The 19,634-nt window shown below is 39.1% G+C and overlaps 1 protein-coding gene across 1 annotated transcript in view; it reads right to left on the minus strand.

The window, feature by feature from the left end:
* The window catches only part of LOC150077612 (terminal uridylyltransferase 4-like), a 753,631-nt gene that overhangs the window by 325,685 nt on the left and 408,312 nt on the right, over positions 1-19,634 (minus strand). The window contains exon 16 of the mRNA XM_090385959.1: positions 8,454-8,627. Coding sequence (XP_090242085.1) covers positions 8,454-8,627 — 174 coding nt within the window. The remainder of the gene's footprint in view (positions 1-8,453; positions 8,628-19,634) is intronic.

Below are 19,634 nucleotides of genomic sequence, written 5' to 3' on the forward strand. Positions count from 1 at the left end.
CCGCACGTCTATCCTACATCTGTGTTTCCTCAATTTGAATTTATGCCCTCTCAGGTGATTTTTCTGAGCTAGAGGAAGAATCCCATCAGCATTGAGCATGCTTAAACCATTCAAGGCTTTATACACCTCTATCAGATCACCTCGCTAGTGCCTAGTCTCCAGACACTGTAATTTGCAAAACTTAAGCCTTTCTTCGTAAGAGCACCCCTTTGTTCCATTCACTAATCTTGTTGCCCTTCTCTGTACTCGTTCCTGCAGCACTACATCCTTCTTGAAATGAGGCCTCCAGACCTGTATACAGTACTCTAGGTGTGGCCTGACCATTGCCTTATACAATGGAATAATCACCTCCTTATACAATGGAATAATCACCTCCTTACTATTAATTATGCATCTATAGAATTACAAAAAATAAACAATTGCAAAGCATATTACTTTATCTGGAAACAACCTACATTACCAAATCACAAATCTTGCTATTTTTATTTCATAAATGCAGTCCATTCCGGTTATTTGGGACACATTGGGACTAGTGCATTTTGGCCCGATTCAGCGGCTGCCCCAATTATCTGAAGTTTCATGCAAAAAAAAAAAAGTTAAAAATACAATCGACCCCTGCCTTACAATTGGTTCACTGTACAATCAAATCACATTACAATGGAGTCACCACAGTAAAGTACCGTTCACTATACGATGTGTAGTAAGCGCCGGTTATTGTGATCACGTTTGTGAATTGAATTTTAATTCTATTAAACAGTGATTGAAAATAGGAAAATAGGAGGAATATTATCCACAGGCTATAAAAGCAAAATTATATTAAGCACAAATTTACCCTTTATTACCTTACCAATTAAAAAAATTAAATGATATGTGAAAATCGGAAGAATATACGTGATAATCGGAATAATTAATACGTACTGTAATATGTACATACTAACTAGTTGACATTTCTGTTCACTGACATTTGTGGGAGGAGGTTAAAATTTAAAACAGTAGTAAAAAGATAAGCAATCAATAACAAATAACACGACACACACACAAATTGCAAGTAACACGATACGCACAAGTGAGAACGGAGTAACGAGTTACAAAGCTTTAAAAATAGGAATTCACCATTTAACCATAATCCACAGAATTCCAGCTGTCGATATTATCGCAAATTCAGTAAGATCGAGTTTATGTCCGTTTATGATAGATTTCACTAACAGAAAAAGCCCAATAAACAGGTGACTGCTAATTGTTTTATCATTGTGACCTCCAGAATTTCAACCGAATCATGTGGTACCGTCGGAGACAATTGTAGGGTAATCTCCAGTGCTGCGGTCTCCTGCCCCAATTAAACGGCATGCTGTTCCAATTAAGCGAAGTAAACCCTGGCTACTTTTTCGATTGGTTTCTGTTTCTTAAGATTTGCTCCAAATAAATGGCTGTCCTGATTAACCGGTGGTCCAAATAACCGGAATCCACTATATTTGTTTTCTTATATTCACTTTTCTATTGATTATAAATCTTAACCTGAAGAAGAAAAATAATCATATATATATATAAAATATTAAAAACTGATGAGGAATAAATGAAAGGTAACTAAAAAATGAATAGCAAATGCTTAAAAAACGGTACTCACCTTGTATAAATCTGCAATAAATTTATTGGTAGATGGTGGCTAAATTTAGGTTGGAAGAAGCATTAAAAAGAACTAAGGCAGAGAATGGGGTAAAAATATTTTAAACAGATTTTAAAATGAGCGCAAGAAAGTAGAAGTTCAGATCTCCAATCCTTTTGTCATAAAAAGGTTGAAGGACGCGAATGAAAAAATGAAAGAAATGAAAAAAAGAGATGAGTGGTGCCAATAGTCGCTACGAGGGACTTTCGTTGAATAAACTGTCATCAGTTGGCAAATGGAAGAGAAGTGAGCGCGTGTTGTATTTAAAGTTTATCTATACTCTCGTGATGCTCTTTTTGACACGTGGGAACTTAAGCCGCGAGAGGTTCCATGCCGGTGAGAGGATGAAGGGAAGTTTAGCATTAATAATGTTGAGATCGGAATGGTGTCGGCACCATTTGATGGTGAGGGCTTCATATTGAAGAATTCTGTAGCATGATCTAAGTTTAATAATAGTGATGGCAGAGTCAACAGGGGGGGGGGGTTGTGGGTTTGAGCATGGGTTGTTAATTCAGTGCAGGATTGATTTGTCCTGAAACTGTTGAAGTGGTAGTATGCGCGGGTATTGGAAGTTGTGGAGAAACTGAATTTGGTGGTAGTGCTGCCGATGTAACAGGTGTCGCAGTTTGGTGGCATTTTATGAGATATATTATGTTATTGAGATCATTGATGGGATATTTGTGTGTATCTTTGTAAGAATTAAATAGGGAACCTAGTTTATTGTAAGTGGAGAAGGTGAGGGCGATGTCGGTATCTTTGAATGTACGTCGGAATTGTGCTGCGAGTTCACTATGGTAAGGGAGAACTATACGAGTATTTGTCTTGTTACTGTGTCTGGTGGGGTTATTAATACTGTTTTTAACGGTGGATATTCTGTGTTGGATGAGTTGAGGGGGGTAGCTCCTGGTTATGAATTTATCAGTAAGGTATTGAAGTTCATTGTGTAGGTCGTTTTGCGAAGAGATGAATTTGATAGCGTTGTAGATTTGGTTGTGTAGGACGGCTTTTTTTGGTATTAAGGGGATGATGTGAAGTGAAATGTAGATATTTACTGGTGTGCATGTTTTTTCTGAAAATCTTGGTATTTAAATTTGTGTCTGTTGTATAAATAGTGAGATTAAGAAAATTAAATTAATTAATTAATATCGACAGCTGGAATTCTGTGTGTGTGTGTGTGTGTGGTATGGGTGTTTAATGGCGCACAAGCTGCTGTGGCTATATTGCGCCTATTCATAGGTATGTTGAAAAGATAAAATAAATAATTAATGTGAAGACGGTTCAATCTCATTTCATGCCAGAAACTAATCAGAGTCGCTTATACATTCCTATTTGTTTCAAATAACAGAAAAGTTCATTAATATTGGCATTTTCACCAATGATATCATTTAATATTATCCGTTCACGGAAATTAGCCAGAGAATGAAATATTGAAGTTCGATGTTGTTGATAATGTGGGCAGTCAATCAAAATATGTTTGACTGTTAGCTGCTCAGAGCATTGTGAACAAAGAGGAGGATCATCGCCTGTGAGTAGGTGGAGGTGAGTCAGATGAGTATGTCCTATTCTAATCCGCGCGAGTACCACTTCTTCTCGCCGAACTGTCTGAATGCATGAGTGCCAAAATTTTGGGTCCTGTTTTATCTGGAACAGTTTGTTATTTGCTTGTTTATGCCATAGCTCTGTCCATTGTGCATGAAATGCTGTTTGAATTATAATATTATAATCAGAAACTGGAATAAAGGCAGAGGTTAAGTCTACTGTTGATGGATTTTTAGCCGAAATATCAGCCAACTCGTTCCCTTTGATGCCTGAATGTGCTGGAATCCAGCAAAAGTTCACTCGTTGCTGGCGTTCTTCGATTTTCAACAGCAAATACTTGATTTGATTTAGTATATGGTGATCCTTATGAGAGAAATTCTGCATTGCTCTAATTGAGCTCAGAGAGTCAGTGTAAATTAAGTATTTTGCAGATGGGTAAAGACTCAAATTTTCTAGAGCTAATTGAATTGCATATAATTCCGCTGAAAAGCTGCTGTATTCAGGTGGAAGAGAGGCTGATATGATAGCAGAGGGAAACACTGCTGCTGCTCCAACAGTTGAATGAGATTTGGAACCATCAGTATATATCGGTAAGAAGTCAAAACAGTTTTGAATATGGCTAGCATGGAGTTGTTGCACATTCAGAGTTGGTAGATGATTCTTTCCCCATTGGAGAAAATAATTATCACAGGCTGGTTGAGGAAATGGGGTCCATGGTGGGCAAGAATAATTCTTTCTGTGCTGCCTACTCTGGAGAGGAACATTCCAATTTTGTGCTATTTCAAGGAGCCGTAGGCCTGCTGGGCGTATTTTATTTGGTTTATTTCTATAGAGATTGTGAAATGGTGGATTAAAGAGATATGGTTGGATGGGGTGCGGAGAACAGTTTCGTATTCTGACTGCATATTTAAGTAGTAACATTTTTCTGCGGAGGTAAAGAGGGGGCTCATGGGCTTCAATATATAGACTATAGGTTGGTGATGTCCTATAAGCACCAAGAGCAATCCTCAGTGCATTGTGTTGTACAGGATCCAGCCAACGTAATACACTCTTTCGAGCAGAATCATAAACTGGGGCACCGTAATATAACCGAGATCTAATCAGTGCTCTATATAAGAGCAGCAAAGTTGTACGATCTGCTCCCCAAGACTGGGCAGATAGAGCTCTAAGTATGTTGAGCTTTTTCAGACAGGTAGTACGTATTACTCTAATGTGCTCAAGGAAATTTAACTTGCTGTCTAATATTAATCCCAAGAATCTAATATTGTTGGTAATCGGGATGCTGGAATTTGATATCCGGAGTTCAGGATCTGTATGTAATTTGCGTTGGTTACAAAAGTGGATAGCAACTGTTTTCTGATGGGAAAGCCGATATCCATTGAACTCAGCCCATTTTTGAATTTTATTGAGGGATATTTGCAATTGGCGTTCAATAGATCTCATGTTCTGAGAGTGGCAAGAAATGGAGAGATCGTCAGCATAAAGATAGGCTTCTACAGTATTTGGAAGTTCTTTGGAAATGGAATCAATTCTAATGGCAAATAGGGTTGCGCTCAAAACCGATCCCTGTGGTACTCCTTCTTCCTGCAAGAATGTAGAAGAAAGGGAGTTTTGGTATCGAACCTGGAAAGAGCGGATCTGGAGGAAGTTCCTAATGAATATAGGCAGGTTGCCTCGTAGACCAAGATTATGTAGGTCACTGAGAATGCCATATCGCCAGGTAGTATCGAATGCCTTTTCTATATCAATAGAGACCATGACAAGGTGTTCATTTTTCACAAAGGCATTGCGAATTTCAGATTCGGCCTTGATCATCAGATCTAGAGAGGACCTATTTTTGCGAAAGCCATGTTGACAATTACTCAATAGTTGTTCAGTTTCAATGATCCAGCTGAGTCGACTGTGGATCATTTTTTCAAGAATTTTACCAAGGCAACTTGACAGAGAGATTGGCCTGTAACTATTAGGACTGGAAGGATCTTTTCCAGGTTTCAAAAAGGGCAAAACTGTAGCATGGTGCCAAGATGTTGGATAAATATTTTCCAGGAAGATCCGGTTAAAGAAAACTAGCAGCATTTGTAAGTTTTGCTCATCGAGATGCTGCAGCATGACATAATATATGCCATCTGGCCCAGCTGCACTGTTTCTCGTTGTTTTTATGGCTTGTAAAAGTTCACAATATTCAAGGGGCTGATTATACGGAAGTGATAGCGAGGTTGTAAAGTTAATGGGCCTCTGTTCAGTGGAGGTCTTAATTTTTTGGAATTTCGGAGTGTAATTTGATACGGCAGAGACTTCGGCAAAGGTTTTACCCAAGGCATTCGCTATATCTAGAGGACCAGACAGTTCTTCTCCATTGTATGAAAGAATTGGGGAAGGGATGATTGGAAACTTCCCAGAAAGCTGTCTAATTTTCTTCCATATTAATCTGGAGTCGGTATTTCTGTTGATAGTACATGCAAACCGAGTCCAAGAATCTTTCTTGGCTTGCCTGTGAATGAACCGCGCTTTTGCCCTTAGCTTCTTGTAGCTAATTAAATTAGCTGTTGTCGGAAATCGACGGAATAAGTTGAATGCTTTATTTTTTTCCTTCTTTGCTTTCGTGCACTCTTCGTTCCACCAGTAGTTGAAGTGCCGTCGAGTTGGGGGGTTTGATAATGGAATTGAGTATTTTGCTGCAACTAAAAGACTGGATGTGATATAATCGGTTACTTTATCTATAGGTTGTAGCTGAATAGTTTCTTTGTCCAGAATGATTGCTGATTGAAATTTGGCCCATTTGGCTTTAGAAAATTTCCATTTTCTGCAGGGTTGGTCTAATGGTAGTTGTGTAGTGAGCAGGTTACAGACAATTGGAAAATGGTCACTTCCCAATGGATCATCCATAGCGGACCACTGAATGACTGGAAACAGTATCGGAGAACAAATCGAGAGGTCAATTGCAGAGGTCTGTCCAGTAGGTAACTGTATATGGGTGTGTGTACCAGTATTAAGAATGGTAAGGTTTTGTTTATCTAGTAGAGTTTCAATCAGTCGGCCCTGTCTATCTAATTTAGAGGATCCCCATAAAGGGTGGTGGCCATTAAAATCCCCTAGCAAGCAGACTGGTGAGGGTAGCTGTACTAAAAGTTCTTCAATATCTTTGAAAGAGTAGGTATTGTTTGGTGGGAGATAGACTGAGACTAGCGTAAATGCAATCTCAGCAATCAGACGCACAGCAACGGCTTCAATTTTGGTTTGAAGAATGATTTGACTAGCAGGGATCTTTGAGTTAATCAAAATAGCTACACCACCACGAGCAGAGTCAGATGTATTCCGATCTCTTCGGTAGACTGAGTAGTTTTTTATAGAAACAGAGATTTTAGCAGTTAAATAGGTTTCCTGCAGACAGAAACCCACTGGAGAGTAGCGTCTAATAAAGTACTGAATGTCATCAATGTTGCATCTAAAGCCTCTACAATTCCACTGTAAAATATAAGGCATTATTTGAGTTTAGAAGAAGCTGTACCTGACGTGGCTGTCTTGTGGCGTTCTGGCTTTGGTTTATTTCTTTTTGGAAAGGTGGGGCGACCTGTGTCCATATCTTCTTCTTCTTCTTCTGCAAATATTTCAAGAATCGGATCTTCCTGTTTAGATGGGTACTCTTGATCCATTGATGTTTCCTGAATACTCTGTTTTGAAGTTGAACTGGGATTATTTGGTGTGGTAGCAATCATTGGCGAATGAGGAGATTTTGCTGGAATCGTAAGAGGCGTATTACTTGCTTGATCTGAGTGCTTCTGGATATTGGACTGTTGCTGAGAAAGAACAGCTCGGGCCCAGTCGGAGATTGATATGTTGGATGGAACAGTAACATCAGTTTGCGTGGCTATTGTTTGATATTTTTTTGCAACACTGGCATAGCTACGGTTAGATATACTTGGTGCAATTAATTTTCTTGCTTCCTGGTAAGTAACTTTGTTTTCGACTTTATATTTTACAATTTTTTTCTCCATTTTCCACTTCTCACATGTTTTAGAGTAAGCAGGATGGTTACCCTTGCATTTAAGGCAAGTCATTTCTTTTGCCGAACAGTCATTTTGACTGTGATCAGAAGATCCACAGTTGGGACAAGCTGGGTTCCCTCTGCATGCCGTCTGAGAATGGCCATACTTTTGGCATTTGTAGCATCTCAGCGGATTAGGAATATAAGGACGAATGCGACAGAGTAGATATCCTGCTTTTACTGTTGAGGGTAGATTTGGACTGTTAAAGGTGAGAATGATACTTCTGGTGGGTGTGAGTATATTGTCCCTTTTAGTCATGATTCTTTTGACAGCAATTACGTTTTGTTCATTTAGCTCTTCTTTAATTTCTTCTTCTGTCACATTCAAAAGGTCCCAACTAGATATAACACCCTTAGATGTATTTAGGGTTGCATGGGCAGTTACCTTTACTGGAATTTTTGCAAAGTTTGTCACTTTCAGGAGTTTTTCCGAATGCCTACAGTTGACAGTTTCTACTAGTAAGTCCCCCGATTGCAATCTCTTAACCATCTTGGGAGACCCTGCAATACTTTCCAAGTGTTTTTGGATAAGAAAGGGGGATAGCTTACTAAGAGGCTGTTCTGATAATGAATGCATTATTAAAAATGCAGGAAACTCGGTCGCAGAGGAAATGGTTTTTAACCTCTTTGCATGTGAAGAGTCATGTTCCTGTTCTGTGTCTAGCCGACTGCTTGTCGGTTGTAAAGAAGGAAACATATTTTGTTCCATTTTGGCTCCTTTTAGCCCCTGGCAGATGAACTTTTCTGCCAAGGTTACCGGCCCCGCCACGGGGAGGCAGGAGCAGTGCCTGGAGTGACCAAGCGAAATTAGTAGGAGTTAATCTATTAAATATGAAAAATAAAGAAAGGTTACTTTCCTTCCTTGCTCTCTACCAGTACCTTTGATAAAAGAGCTACTAAATAAAAGTATTTCTCAACGAGAGGAACGTAAAAGAGAACGCAGAATTCACCAATGAAAAAGTCGCAGTGAAAGCACAAAGAGAAATCGCTCAGTCAATCGCTTGGCACCCGGGGCCAGCTGGAATTCTGTGGATTATGGTGAAAGGTAAGTACAAGTGTGTAAATTTTAAATAGTTTGATGGTGGACTAAACATAGCTGATTAATAATGCATATAAATATAAAGGATTTAGTCATTTTTATATGACTTCTGATAAAAATAGAGATTGAGAGATTTGCAATATAATTTTTGTGAATATATAACTTACCAAAGTATTATAAAGGCTGATATCTCCTTCTAATTCATTTCCAACATGATATCTGCGGTATGAAAATTTTACTATAGGCACTTTTGCACTAGTAATTGGCAGTACATTGCGGAACTGTTTGTGATCTCGCAGTTTCTCAGCTATCGAATCAATTATTTCTGCATGATTTAATTCCTTTCAAAGAAAAAAAAGAATCAAAAAATTCAGTTAATAAAATTTCAAGGGTATGCAACAAATGAAATACTGTCTTTATTAAGTAATGAATAATCACATGCAGAGCTTTTAAAATTAAATAATTTTAACAGAATGATTCAAACAATATTATTTATTACAAAAATTCATAAACATATATAATCATGAAATGATTAAAATCACCAATTCAAAAATTTGAAAAAAAAAAAAAAAAAAAATTAGATACTAAAGAATGCACAGAGAATGTTTACATATTTTGAAACTATAAAAAACCAAACGTCCTGGAAATGGTATGATGAACACACTAGGTCCAAGTAACACCTATTTCATCTAAGAAAATGTTATCTGATGTTTAGTGCTAATATATGATGTTTTACTGCTAATTCAAAAATATTTGCTGATACTATCAAGGCAATGGTGAATGTGATTCTTGCACTGCTTCTATTCGAATGAGCATCAGCCTGCAAAGCGAGGTACTGGAGATTTCAAGGGATGCTGGAGTCATCATGGAACACATGGGTTGTGTTAGGGTAACTAAGAGTAAGAATAGGTGTATGTATACTTGCATGTACACCAATGCTAGAAGTACAGTAAAAAAATTTGAAGTGCTGGTCATAGATGACTTTCATCAACCGGTGAAATACCACCACTTTGCTTATTGGAGGCTTGAAGTGGTGAAACCCATGTTCAGTCTCTAGAGCAAAGTTTCCGGCATCCCCCTCCCCCCATACTTCACCTTCAACCCATGCACGGTAATAAGTACTATAGGTTTTGATACCTTTCGTGTTTGGGGTTTTCATAAAATAAAAAAAAAAAAAAAAGACATCAAAAGTGGATATTATTGGGATATAGAAGACGTGGTGCCACATGGATATAAGCAGTGCAGAATTGGAATTTGAAGAGTACAATGTGTATAGTCAGGATAGACAGGACAGGAAGGGAGGAGGGGGTTATGCTATTAGTTAAGAAACACATAAAATCTAAGGTAGTGCATCCAATTGACATTTGTGATCAATGCAATGTTGAGTCAGTGTGGTGTGACATAAGCAGTGGGAAAGGGAAAATGAGAGGAGTGTGTTACAGGCCTAACGACTCTGATGAGTACAATGAACAGTTGTACAGAGAAATAGAGTGGGTCAGTAAATCAGAATGTCTTGTAATGGGGGATTTTAACTTTTCAGATATTGACTGGAACTTGTGGATTGGTCACTTGCACACTAACAAGATTTTTGTGGATTTATTAGAAGACTGTTTTCTAAAGCAACATGTTCAAGAGGCAACCAGAGAGAGTAATACTCTTGATCTGATTATCAGCAGTGATTCTTCATGCATTTAGATAAAGGAACCACTAGGGGGCAGTAATCAAAGTGCACCGACGTGGGATTTACTTAAAGATGTGACTACCATCGGCGGTAAGGGGAAGAGTTTTTGCTTTCGTAAAGGTGACAACAGTGGTCTCAGACAGTTTTAAATTCTATACAGTGGGATCAACTGATGATGTTACCAATGGTGAATTCTAAATGGGAAATCCTAGCAACTTAATCTTGGAGGCTACTAGACGTTTCATATCAACTAAGAAATATCGTTCAAGGTTTAGGCCTAAATGGATATCAGACGAATTAATGTGGCAGAGAAGAAAAATGCATGGGATGCATATAAATTATGAGGTGACACAGAGGCCTAGGGCAGATATAAGCTAGTCTGTAATCAAGTCACAAAGGAGTTTAGGCAGGCAAAGGCAGACTAACCCCAGGGGCTCACATCTGGTGAGTATGGGCTTGGCACGCCTAGCCCATATTCAGGGTCCTGAGCGGGATATCGTCATTCTTCTCTTTCTTGGTGATTCCCTTCTACTTTTCTCTGTCTGTCTGTCCGTCAGGTTAATTAATTTTTTTTTGGCTGGTGCAGCATAAGCCTCGGGCTTCGTTGTGCCATATGGCTAATAATAATGCTAATAATAATAATTATGAAAAATCTTTGGCAAAAGATGCAGAGAAAACAGCAAAAATTTCTTCACTTATGTAAACTAGAAGAAAAGGAATGAATCAGATTATTCCACTTAATATAGATTGTTTAACTATTCATGATCAGGTAGCTGATAAATTGAATTAATATTTTGCATCTACATTCACACATGAGGAGTTATTCAAAGAGGGGAATGGCAGAAGTTTATCAAACTCTGGGAGAAAAGTGGAGGAGAAATCGTTGAAGTAAAACATAAGACGGGGTGTAGAGGGGAACAGGTATCCTGTGTGTTATCAGACACTCAGCCTAAAACACTGATGGATCCAATATCTCTCTATTACAGAAAATTTAGGAGAAGTCCGGTAGGTCTGCCTCCCTAAAATCCACTCATGCACACCTTCTCGATGGTAAGCCCTGTTACGTCACTTAGGTGGCAACGAACGTGTAGAGTGGTTCTCTTCAAGACGCCTGGTCTGCGTGAAGAGAAAAAGACCAAACCCTCCAGCATATGACAGCACGACAAAACAAATGGCCCTCAGTCCCCAGCAGCTTTCACTCTCCTTCTTAAGGCAGCAAGAGGATCAGAGTGGAAGCAGAGGGTGCTAAGAATCCCTGGGTACAACCAGGCTGCCATGCACAGAAACTGAACTTGGTCTGTTATAACGTAAGATCACTCATCGGTGAAGACAGGATATTAGAGCTGGAAAAGGAATTAGAAAATGTAAATTGGAATATCATCGGTTTGGCTGAAACAAGAAGAAGAAATGATAGATTTAGATTTAGTTAGATATTTGATTTTTAGGAGCATTAGCAACTAAGGCCATATTGCTCCGGGATATGCGGTGGCCGTTCCCTGACCTTTCCGTATCCTCAGTATTTGGTGGTGACGGGCTCGAACCCCAGTCTAATCAAGAAGCGTGTGCTACGCACTGCTGCTCCTTCCCACCTGGCTACGAAACCAAAATTGGAGTGACCATTATGCCCCATCTCAACAGAGGAACACAAGGCCAAAAATGTTCAGGAAATTATGTATTAAAATTATGTACACGCAAGTATACATGCACCTGTTCCAATTCTTAGCTACCCTAACACAACCCATGTGTTTACTTATACCGCAATGACTCCCAGCAGTCTCTGAAATATCCTGCATCTTGTTTTCCAGGCTTCTGCTCATTCCAATAGAAGCAGCAGAAGAATCACTTTCAACCTCTGCCAGTGGCTACTGTTAATCTATTAGTCCTTGTATCCCACCAAGCTAGCAGTTTTCCGACCCACCTAACACTGCCTCGATAGCATCAGAAAATATTCTTGCACCCTTTCTATTTAAGTGTATCCCATCCCTGTAGAAGCAGTCTCTCCTGTTAACAAGTACAGACCAGGCTGAAAAAAATTCTATCCCTTGAGCCTTGCACAATCTTTTCAGGGCTGAATTGATCGACAAGACTCTCATCATATACTCCCTCCTATCGTGTCTGGGCAGAATTTCAGACACTTTCAAATTCAACCCTAATTCACGGCTTTTTTTCAACAGTGACCTGTACTTCTTATTCTGCCGGTCTCCTACTCTTAATATCCTTAGTGCCAACGTGTACAAATATATCACCTTTTGTGAAGTTAAAAGATGATATCCGCTCTACAACATCATCAACCTTTGCCCCTGGCAGACATACCCTGGTCCTATTCCACCTATCAAGGCCTTGAATGGTTTGAATAAGCTGAATGCAGATGAGATTTTTCCTCTTGCTCTGATTAACAACCTGAGGGGGACACAGATTCAAATTGAGGAAAGAGAGTTGTAATATAATAGAATAAATGTGTGGAAATTTGCCTTTAGCCAGCAGGTAGGTGATTGGTGGAAGAGACTGCCATCTTTTGTGGGGGAAGTTAATAGCCTAAATAAATTTAAGGCTGAGCTGGACAGGCATTTGGAACGAATTGAGGGTTGAAATGGGAGTTTTTTTGTTTTTTTTTTCGGCTGATGCTGCATAAGCTTGCTTTCTTGTATCGTATGTCTCTACTAATGCTAATGATATTTAGAGTTGGAGAATGATAGAATTACTTAACAAGTACAGGTCAATGTTATAAAAAAAGCAGTGAGTTAGGACTGAATTTGAAAGTGTCTCCAATTCTGCCCAGCCATGATAGGGGAGAGTATACGATGAGCGCCTCGTCAATTAATTCGGCCCTGGAGAGACTGTGCAAGGCTCATGGTGTAGAATTTTTTTCAACTTGTTAATAGGAGGGACTGCTTCTACAGGAATGGGATACACTTAAATAGCAAGGGTGCAAGAATATTTGCTGATGGTATCGAGGCATTTTTAGGTGAGTCAGAAAACTGCTAGTTTGGGGGATACAAGGACTAATAGATTAACAGTAGCTGCTGGCAGAGGTGAAAGTGATTCTTGCATTGCTTCTATTGGAATCAGCAGCAGAAAAACAAGCAGTCTCGGAAATCTCCCTGGTGTGGGGGATTTTCAGAGACTGCTGGAGCCATCGCGGAACAAGTAAATACATGGGTTGTGTTAGTGTAGCTATTTTTATTTAGGTTTTTTTTTTTTTTTTAGGAGCATTAGCAACTATGGTCATATTGCTCCGGGGATATGCCACGGTCATTCCCTGACCTTTCCGCATCCTCAGTATTTGGTGGTCACGGGCTCGAACCCCGGTCTAATCAAGAAGTGTGTGCTACCCATTGCTGCTCCTGCTCACCTGGCTACAGAGGTGCCTAGGGCAGCTAAGATTAAGACAGGTGAAGGTATACTTGTGTGTACACCAATGCTAGGACTATGGTAAATAAATTTGGTGAATTTGAGTCGTCAAAACATCAAAGGCAGATATTGTTGAGATATTAGAGACGCAGTGTCACACAGATATAAGGAATGTAGAATTGGAATTTGGGGAGTAGAATGTGTACAGAAAGCATAGACAGGATAGGAAGGGAGGAGGGGTTATGCTATTAGTTAAGAAACACTAAAATTTAAGTAAGAGCAGCCAGTCGATATGGGTGGACAGTGCAGTGCTGAGTCAGTTTGGTGTGACAAGCACTGAGAAAGCGAAATTGAGAGTAATCAGATTGTTTTAATTGTTTTATAATGCGGGATTTCAACTTCGTAGATAATGGCTGAGAATTCAAGTTTTCAAAGGCTTTTTTGAAAACTAGCAAGGTTTTTTTTATTTATTGGATGATTGTTTTCTACAGCAGCATTCTTGAGAGGCAACCAGAGGGAGTAACACACTTGATCTGATTATCAATAGTCATTCTTCATTCATTAAGAATCTGCACATAAAGGAACCACTAGGTGGCAGTGATCACAGTGTGCTGATGTGGGATTTACTCAAAGATGCAACTATCATCAGGAGTAAAGTGAAGGGTTTTTTCTTTCGTTAAGGTGACTATGATTGTCTGAGACAGTTTTTAAAGTCTGTACAGTAGGACCAACTGATGATGTTACTAAGAGCAAATTCTAAATGGAAAGCATAAATGTTCAAGGTTTAGGAGTAAATGGATAGCAGATGAACTAATGAGACTCATGGCAGTCTCATTAATTCAAAAAAATGCAAAGGATGCATATAAATTATCAGTGATAATTCATATGCATCACAGTGACCCAGAAGCCAATGGTAGATATAAGCTGGTGTGTAATAAAGTCACAAAGGAGGTTAAGCAGGAGAAGGCAGATTACGAGAAATCTTTGGCAAAGGATGCAGAGAAAACAGCAAAGTGTTCTTTAGTTATGTAAACTCTAGTAGGAAGAGAATGAATCAGATTGGTCCACTTGATATTGTTGGTTCAACTGTTGATGATCCTGCTCAGGTAGCTGATGAACTGAATGAGTATTTTGCATTTACATATACACATGAGGAGTTATTCAGGGAGGAGAATGTCAGAAGTTTATCAAACTATGGCAGAGATCTATAAATGATTTTGTCCTAACTGAGAAAAAGGTAGAGGAGAAATGGTTGAAGTTAAACGTAAGAAAGGCACATGGGGTGGATGGGATGTAGCCAATTATATTTAAGGAGCAGCAAAGGAAGTAAGCAAACCATTAGCCATAATTATGAGAGCTTCCTTGAACTCAGGGGAAGCTCCCCATGGACTGGAGATGTGCAAATGTGATTGCAATTCATAAAGGGGGATCAAATGATAACACAAGTAATTACATACCTGTTAGTTTAACTTCTGTTCTTGGGAAATTAATGGAGGCACTGGTTAAAGAAGCACTGTAGGATCACCTACACAAGATTGCTGTTAATTATAGTTCAGACTCAGCTTGGGTTTGTTAAGGGGAGTTCTTGTCTGACCAATTTGATTGGATACTAAAATGATGTCACAAAGCAACTGGATGCAAAAAATAATTTTGATATCACATACTTGGATTTCAATAAAGCTTTTGATACTGTTGCACTTGGAAAGCTACTGTGCAAGTTGGAGAAATATGGCATTAACGGTAAGTTGCTGCTATGGATAAAGGAATGGCTGAGTGGTCAGATGTTTGTTTTTTGGAGCATTAGCAACTAAGGCCATATTGCTCCAGGATATGCGGTGGTCATTCCCTGACCTTTCCGCATCCTCCGTATTTGGTGGTGACAGGCTCAAACCCCGGTCTAATCAAGAAGCGTGTGCTATGCACTGCTGCTCCTTCCCACCTGGCTATGGAGGCGCCTGGTTGAGTTGGAGAAGACAGAGAGTGGTAATCAATGGACAATGCTCCTCATGGACTAATGTTATCAGTGGAGTCCTCCAAGGTTCAGTGTTGGTTTCATTGTTGTTTTCAGTATTTATAAATGATATTGATGAAGATATATCAGGCTCAATGTCGAAGTTTGCAGATGATACAAAGGTTGTTAAGGTTATTAATGACACTAATCTCAGTATGCTAGTGCAACAGAATCTACAAACGTGGAGCAGATGGGCTGAGAAGTGGAAACTGAAGTTTAACATTGACAAATGTAAAGTACTGCATATGGGTAGCAGTAACCCCAGTGTAATGTATCAACTGTGTGGTAGTACACTCAGAGTGGTAGAGAATGAAAAAGACCCGGGGTGCAAATGTGCAGTTAGATATGAACTTTTCTGAGCAGTGTAGACACAGTGTCTTGTCTAGGCAACTGGCATCTTGTCAATGATATACAGGAAGTTTTCTTGCAGGCGATTATTCCCTTGTATATGGTAATGGCCAGGCTACACATTGAATGTTGTATACAGGTTTGGAGTGCTCATTTTAGGAAGGATGGAGAGCTGCTTGAACAAATACAGAGAAGGGTAACAAGATTTGTGACTGGAAAAAAGTGTTACTCTTAGCCAACATTCAGCCAACCTTATGCTTAACTTCTGCAAATTGCAGTGTCTGAAGACTAGGCACCTGCGAAGTGATCTGATTGGGGGGTGTATAAGGCTTTGCATGGTTTGAGCAAGCTCGATGCTGATGGGATTCTTTCTCTTGCCCAGATTAGTTGTCTGAGGGGACATAAATTCAAAGTGAAGAAAGACAGTTGTAGAATAGATGTGCAGAAATTTGCCTTTAGCCAGCGGGTGGTTGATTGATGGAACAATCTTCCATCTGTCGTTGAAGAAGTTGACAGCTTAAATAAATTCAAGGCAGAACTAGACAAACATTTGGAGTTAATGGAAAGGTTTTTTTTTTTTTTTTTTGGCTGATGATATATAAGCTTGCTTTCTTGTATCATATGCCTCTACTAATGCTAGAGCTGACAATGCTTCTACTGTTCTTGATGGGAAACGTAGATAGTACTACAATGAGATCCCATCTCAGTTTGGTTAAAAATCTGGAGAGTGCATGAGTAGGGTAGTCCAAAAATGATACAACTGATAAGTTGAAATTATCAACCAAAAATGATAAGTTTTGCAAATTACAGAGTCTGGAGACTAGGCACCGGCGAGGTGATCTGATAGAGGTGTATAAGGCTTTGATTGGTTTGAGCATGCTCAATGCCAATGGGATTCTTCATCTTGCTCAGAATAATCACCTCAGAGGGCATAAATTCAAATTGAGGAAGGACAGATGTCGGATAGATGTGCGGAAATTTGCCTTTGGCCAGCGGGTGGTTGGTTGGTGGAACCGACTTCCATCACTTGTTGTAGAAGTTGATAGCCTAAACAAATTTAAAGCTCAACTGGACAGGTATTTCGAACGAACAGAGGGGTGAAATGGGAGTGGGGTTTTTTTTTTTTTTTTTTTTTGGCTGATGCTGAATAAGCTTGCTTTCTTGCATCATATGCCTCTACTAATGCTAATGCTAACTGGTCTAGGCAGGATCCCCACAGTAAAAATTTTGATAGGCCATAAAATCTAGGCAACTGGCATCCAATAAGTAACCTTGGAAATCTTCCCAGCATTCAGCCAACCCCAGATTTTATTAATGGGCCATTCTAATCCTACCAGGGGATATCTATGAGTTACCTTATAAACTGACCTATCGTTTAAGAGTTCCAAGGCTTTTTGATGCTAATCTACTTTATTGAGGATCACAGTTGATTTCCCCTTGCCTTAAAGCCCCTACACACTTTTTTTACCACTTAGCAGGTAAAAAGTGTGTAGGGGAGGGGGGGGGTCAAACAAAAACTATTGAAATGCTGCCAATCTCTTAACTCCATAGGAGCCTTCCGCTGGATTGTAGTGAGATTAGAAGGAGTTGCACTTGCCTGGCTCAAAACTATCAATGTTCTATAGTGCGTATTTCATTAGATACAGCAGCTGCTCTTACAATGCCCATAGGTATTTCTGCTATTGGAGGGTTTTGAGAAACCAAAGAAACTTTGTAGCTAAATTTAACACATCCTTTTGTTCCTTAGTTAATGTTTATTGGCCAAACTGTATATAAAATTTCAATCCAAATTCTCATTTCCACCATTATTTCATTTGCTAACAGCCTCCTCCATTAATCTAGCAAAGTTATTAACTTGTCTCTGTCTACAAACAACTGAAATTTGAGTTGCTTTGGCTAATGCCACCCTTTTAGCAAAATGTGTAGGAGCCAAACATATACTTAAACTGTTGAATAACATACTCTTGTGACTTCTAATGCAGCTTGAACTACCATTTAAATTTAATTTTTCAGTCTAGATGTTAACACCGTTAACATCTAGACTGAAAAATTATGGTACAACTTCACAGCATGACAGAGATGACCATCTTCAAAGGGCAACTTAACATGAAATCCATGAGGAATAAGTCTAAATGCTTTGCAGTGATGAGCAAATCTGAGGTGCCATCTCTGCCTGGCTGCACAAACACTTTATCTTTGAAATTCTCAGATGCACAGTAATGTGGAATGGCTATAAACAGCATCTAATTCTTCAAATAGGCCTTGAGAGTTGGAAAAGTTATGACTCGTATTAACTGCAATTGAACCAACTGTATATGACCAAAATTTTATTAAGATAAATATAACACCAAATAAAATAAAATAAAACAGGATAAAATTTTGATGTGAAAATAAAAAAGTACTGATACAATTTTGATGTGAAAATAACAAAGCACTGATACAATTTTGGTGTGAAAATAAAAAAGCACTAATAAAACTTAATCAATGGCAAATGCGATAAAAAAAATATATAGATAAAAATAAAATAATAAGATTAAAAAAGATAAAATAACACCACATCTTTCAAAGGTGAATGAATCCTTTATCAACAGTGGGACTTTACTCTCACGGCATATCCTTATATAATGGGACCAACTGATGATGTTACCAACAGCAAACTCAAAATGGGAAGCATTCAAGGAACTAATCTTGGTGGCTACCAGGCTTTACATACCAACTAAGAAATATTGTTCAAGGTTTAGGCCTAAATGGTTGTCAGATGGACTAATGAGACATGTGGCAGAGAAGAAAAATGCATGGGATACATACAAATTAATGGGTGACATGGAAGCCTATGATAGATATAAGTTGGTCTGTAACCAAGTCACAAAGGAGATTAGGCAGGCAAAGGCAGACTACGAAAAATCCTTGGCAAAGGATGCAAAGAAAAACAGAAAGGAGTTCTTTACATACTTGAACTCGAGAAGGAAAGGGATGAATCAGATTGGTCCACTGGATATTGATGGTTCAACAGTTGAGGATCCTGCTCAGGTGGCTAACAATCTAAACGAGTATTTTGCATCTACATTCACGCATGAGGAGTTATTCAGGAAGGAGAATGATGTAGGTAAAGTAAACATTGGCAGTGAGCTGGATGATTTTGTAATAACTGAGAGGAAAGTGGAGGAGAGATTGTTGAGGATAAACATAAAAAAGGCACCTGGGGTGGATGGGATCTATCCAGTTATATTAAAGGAGGCAGCAAAGGAAGTATGCAAACCCCTAGCCATAATTATGAGAGCTTCTTTGGACTCAGGGGAGGTACCCATAGACTGGAGATGTGCAAATGTAACCCCAATTCACAAAGGAGGATCAAAGGCTGACACAAGTAATTATAGACCTGTTAGTTTAACTTCTGTTCCAGGTAAATTAATGGAGGCACTGGTTAAAGCAGCACTGCAGGATCATCTAGACAAGAATTCAGTTATAGCTCAGACGCAGCATGGTTTTGTTAAGGGCAGGTCTTGCCTGACCAATTTGATTGGATACTATGATGTAGTCACAAGAGAACTGGATGCAGGGAATAACTTTGATATTATATATTTGGATCTTAGAAAGGCTTTTGATACTGTTGCACATGGAAGACTGCTGCACAAATTGGAGCAGTGTGGCATTGGAGGCAAATTGCTGCTATGGATAAGGGGATGGTTGAGTGGCAGAAGACAGAGAGTGGTAATCAATGGACACTGCTCAACGTGGACTAATGTTATTAGTGGAGTTCCTCAAGGTTCAGTGTTGGGTCCATTGTTGTTTTCGGTGTTTATGAATGATATTGATGATGGGATATCAAGTTTAATGTCTAAGTTTGCAGATGATACAAAGGTTGGCAGGGTCGTTAAGGACACTACTGACGCTATGCTGCTGCAACAGGATCTGGAAAGGTTGAACAGATGGGCTGAGAGGTGGCAAATGAAGTTT

Source organism: Mastigoproctus giganteus, chromosome 12 (genome assembly GCF_048544385.1).
Source record: "Mastigoproctus giganteus isolate SK-2022 chromosome 12, ASM4854438v1, whole genome shotgun sequence".
Lineage (NCBI taxonomy): Eukaryota > Metazoa > Arthropoda > Arachnida > Uropygi > Thelyphonidae > Mastigoproctus > Mastigoproctus giganteus.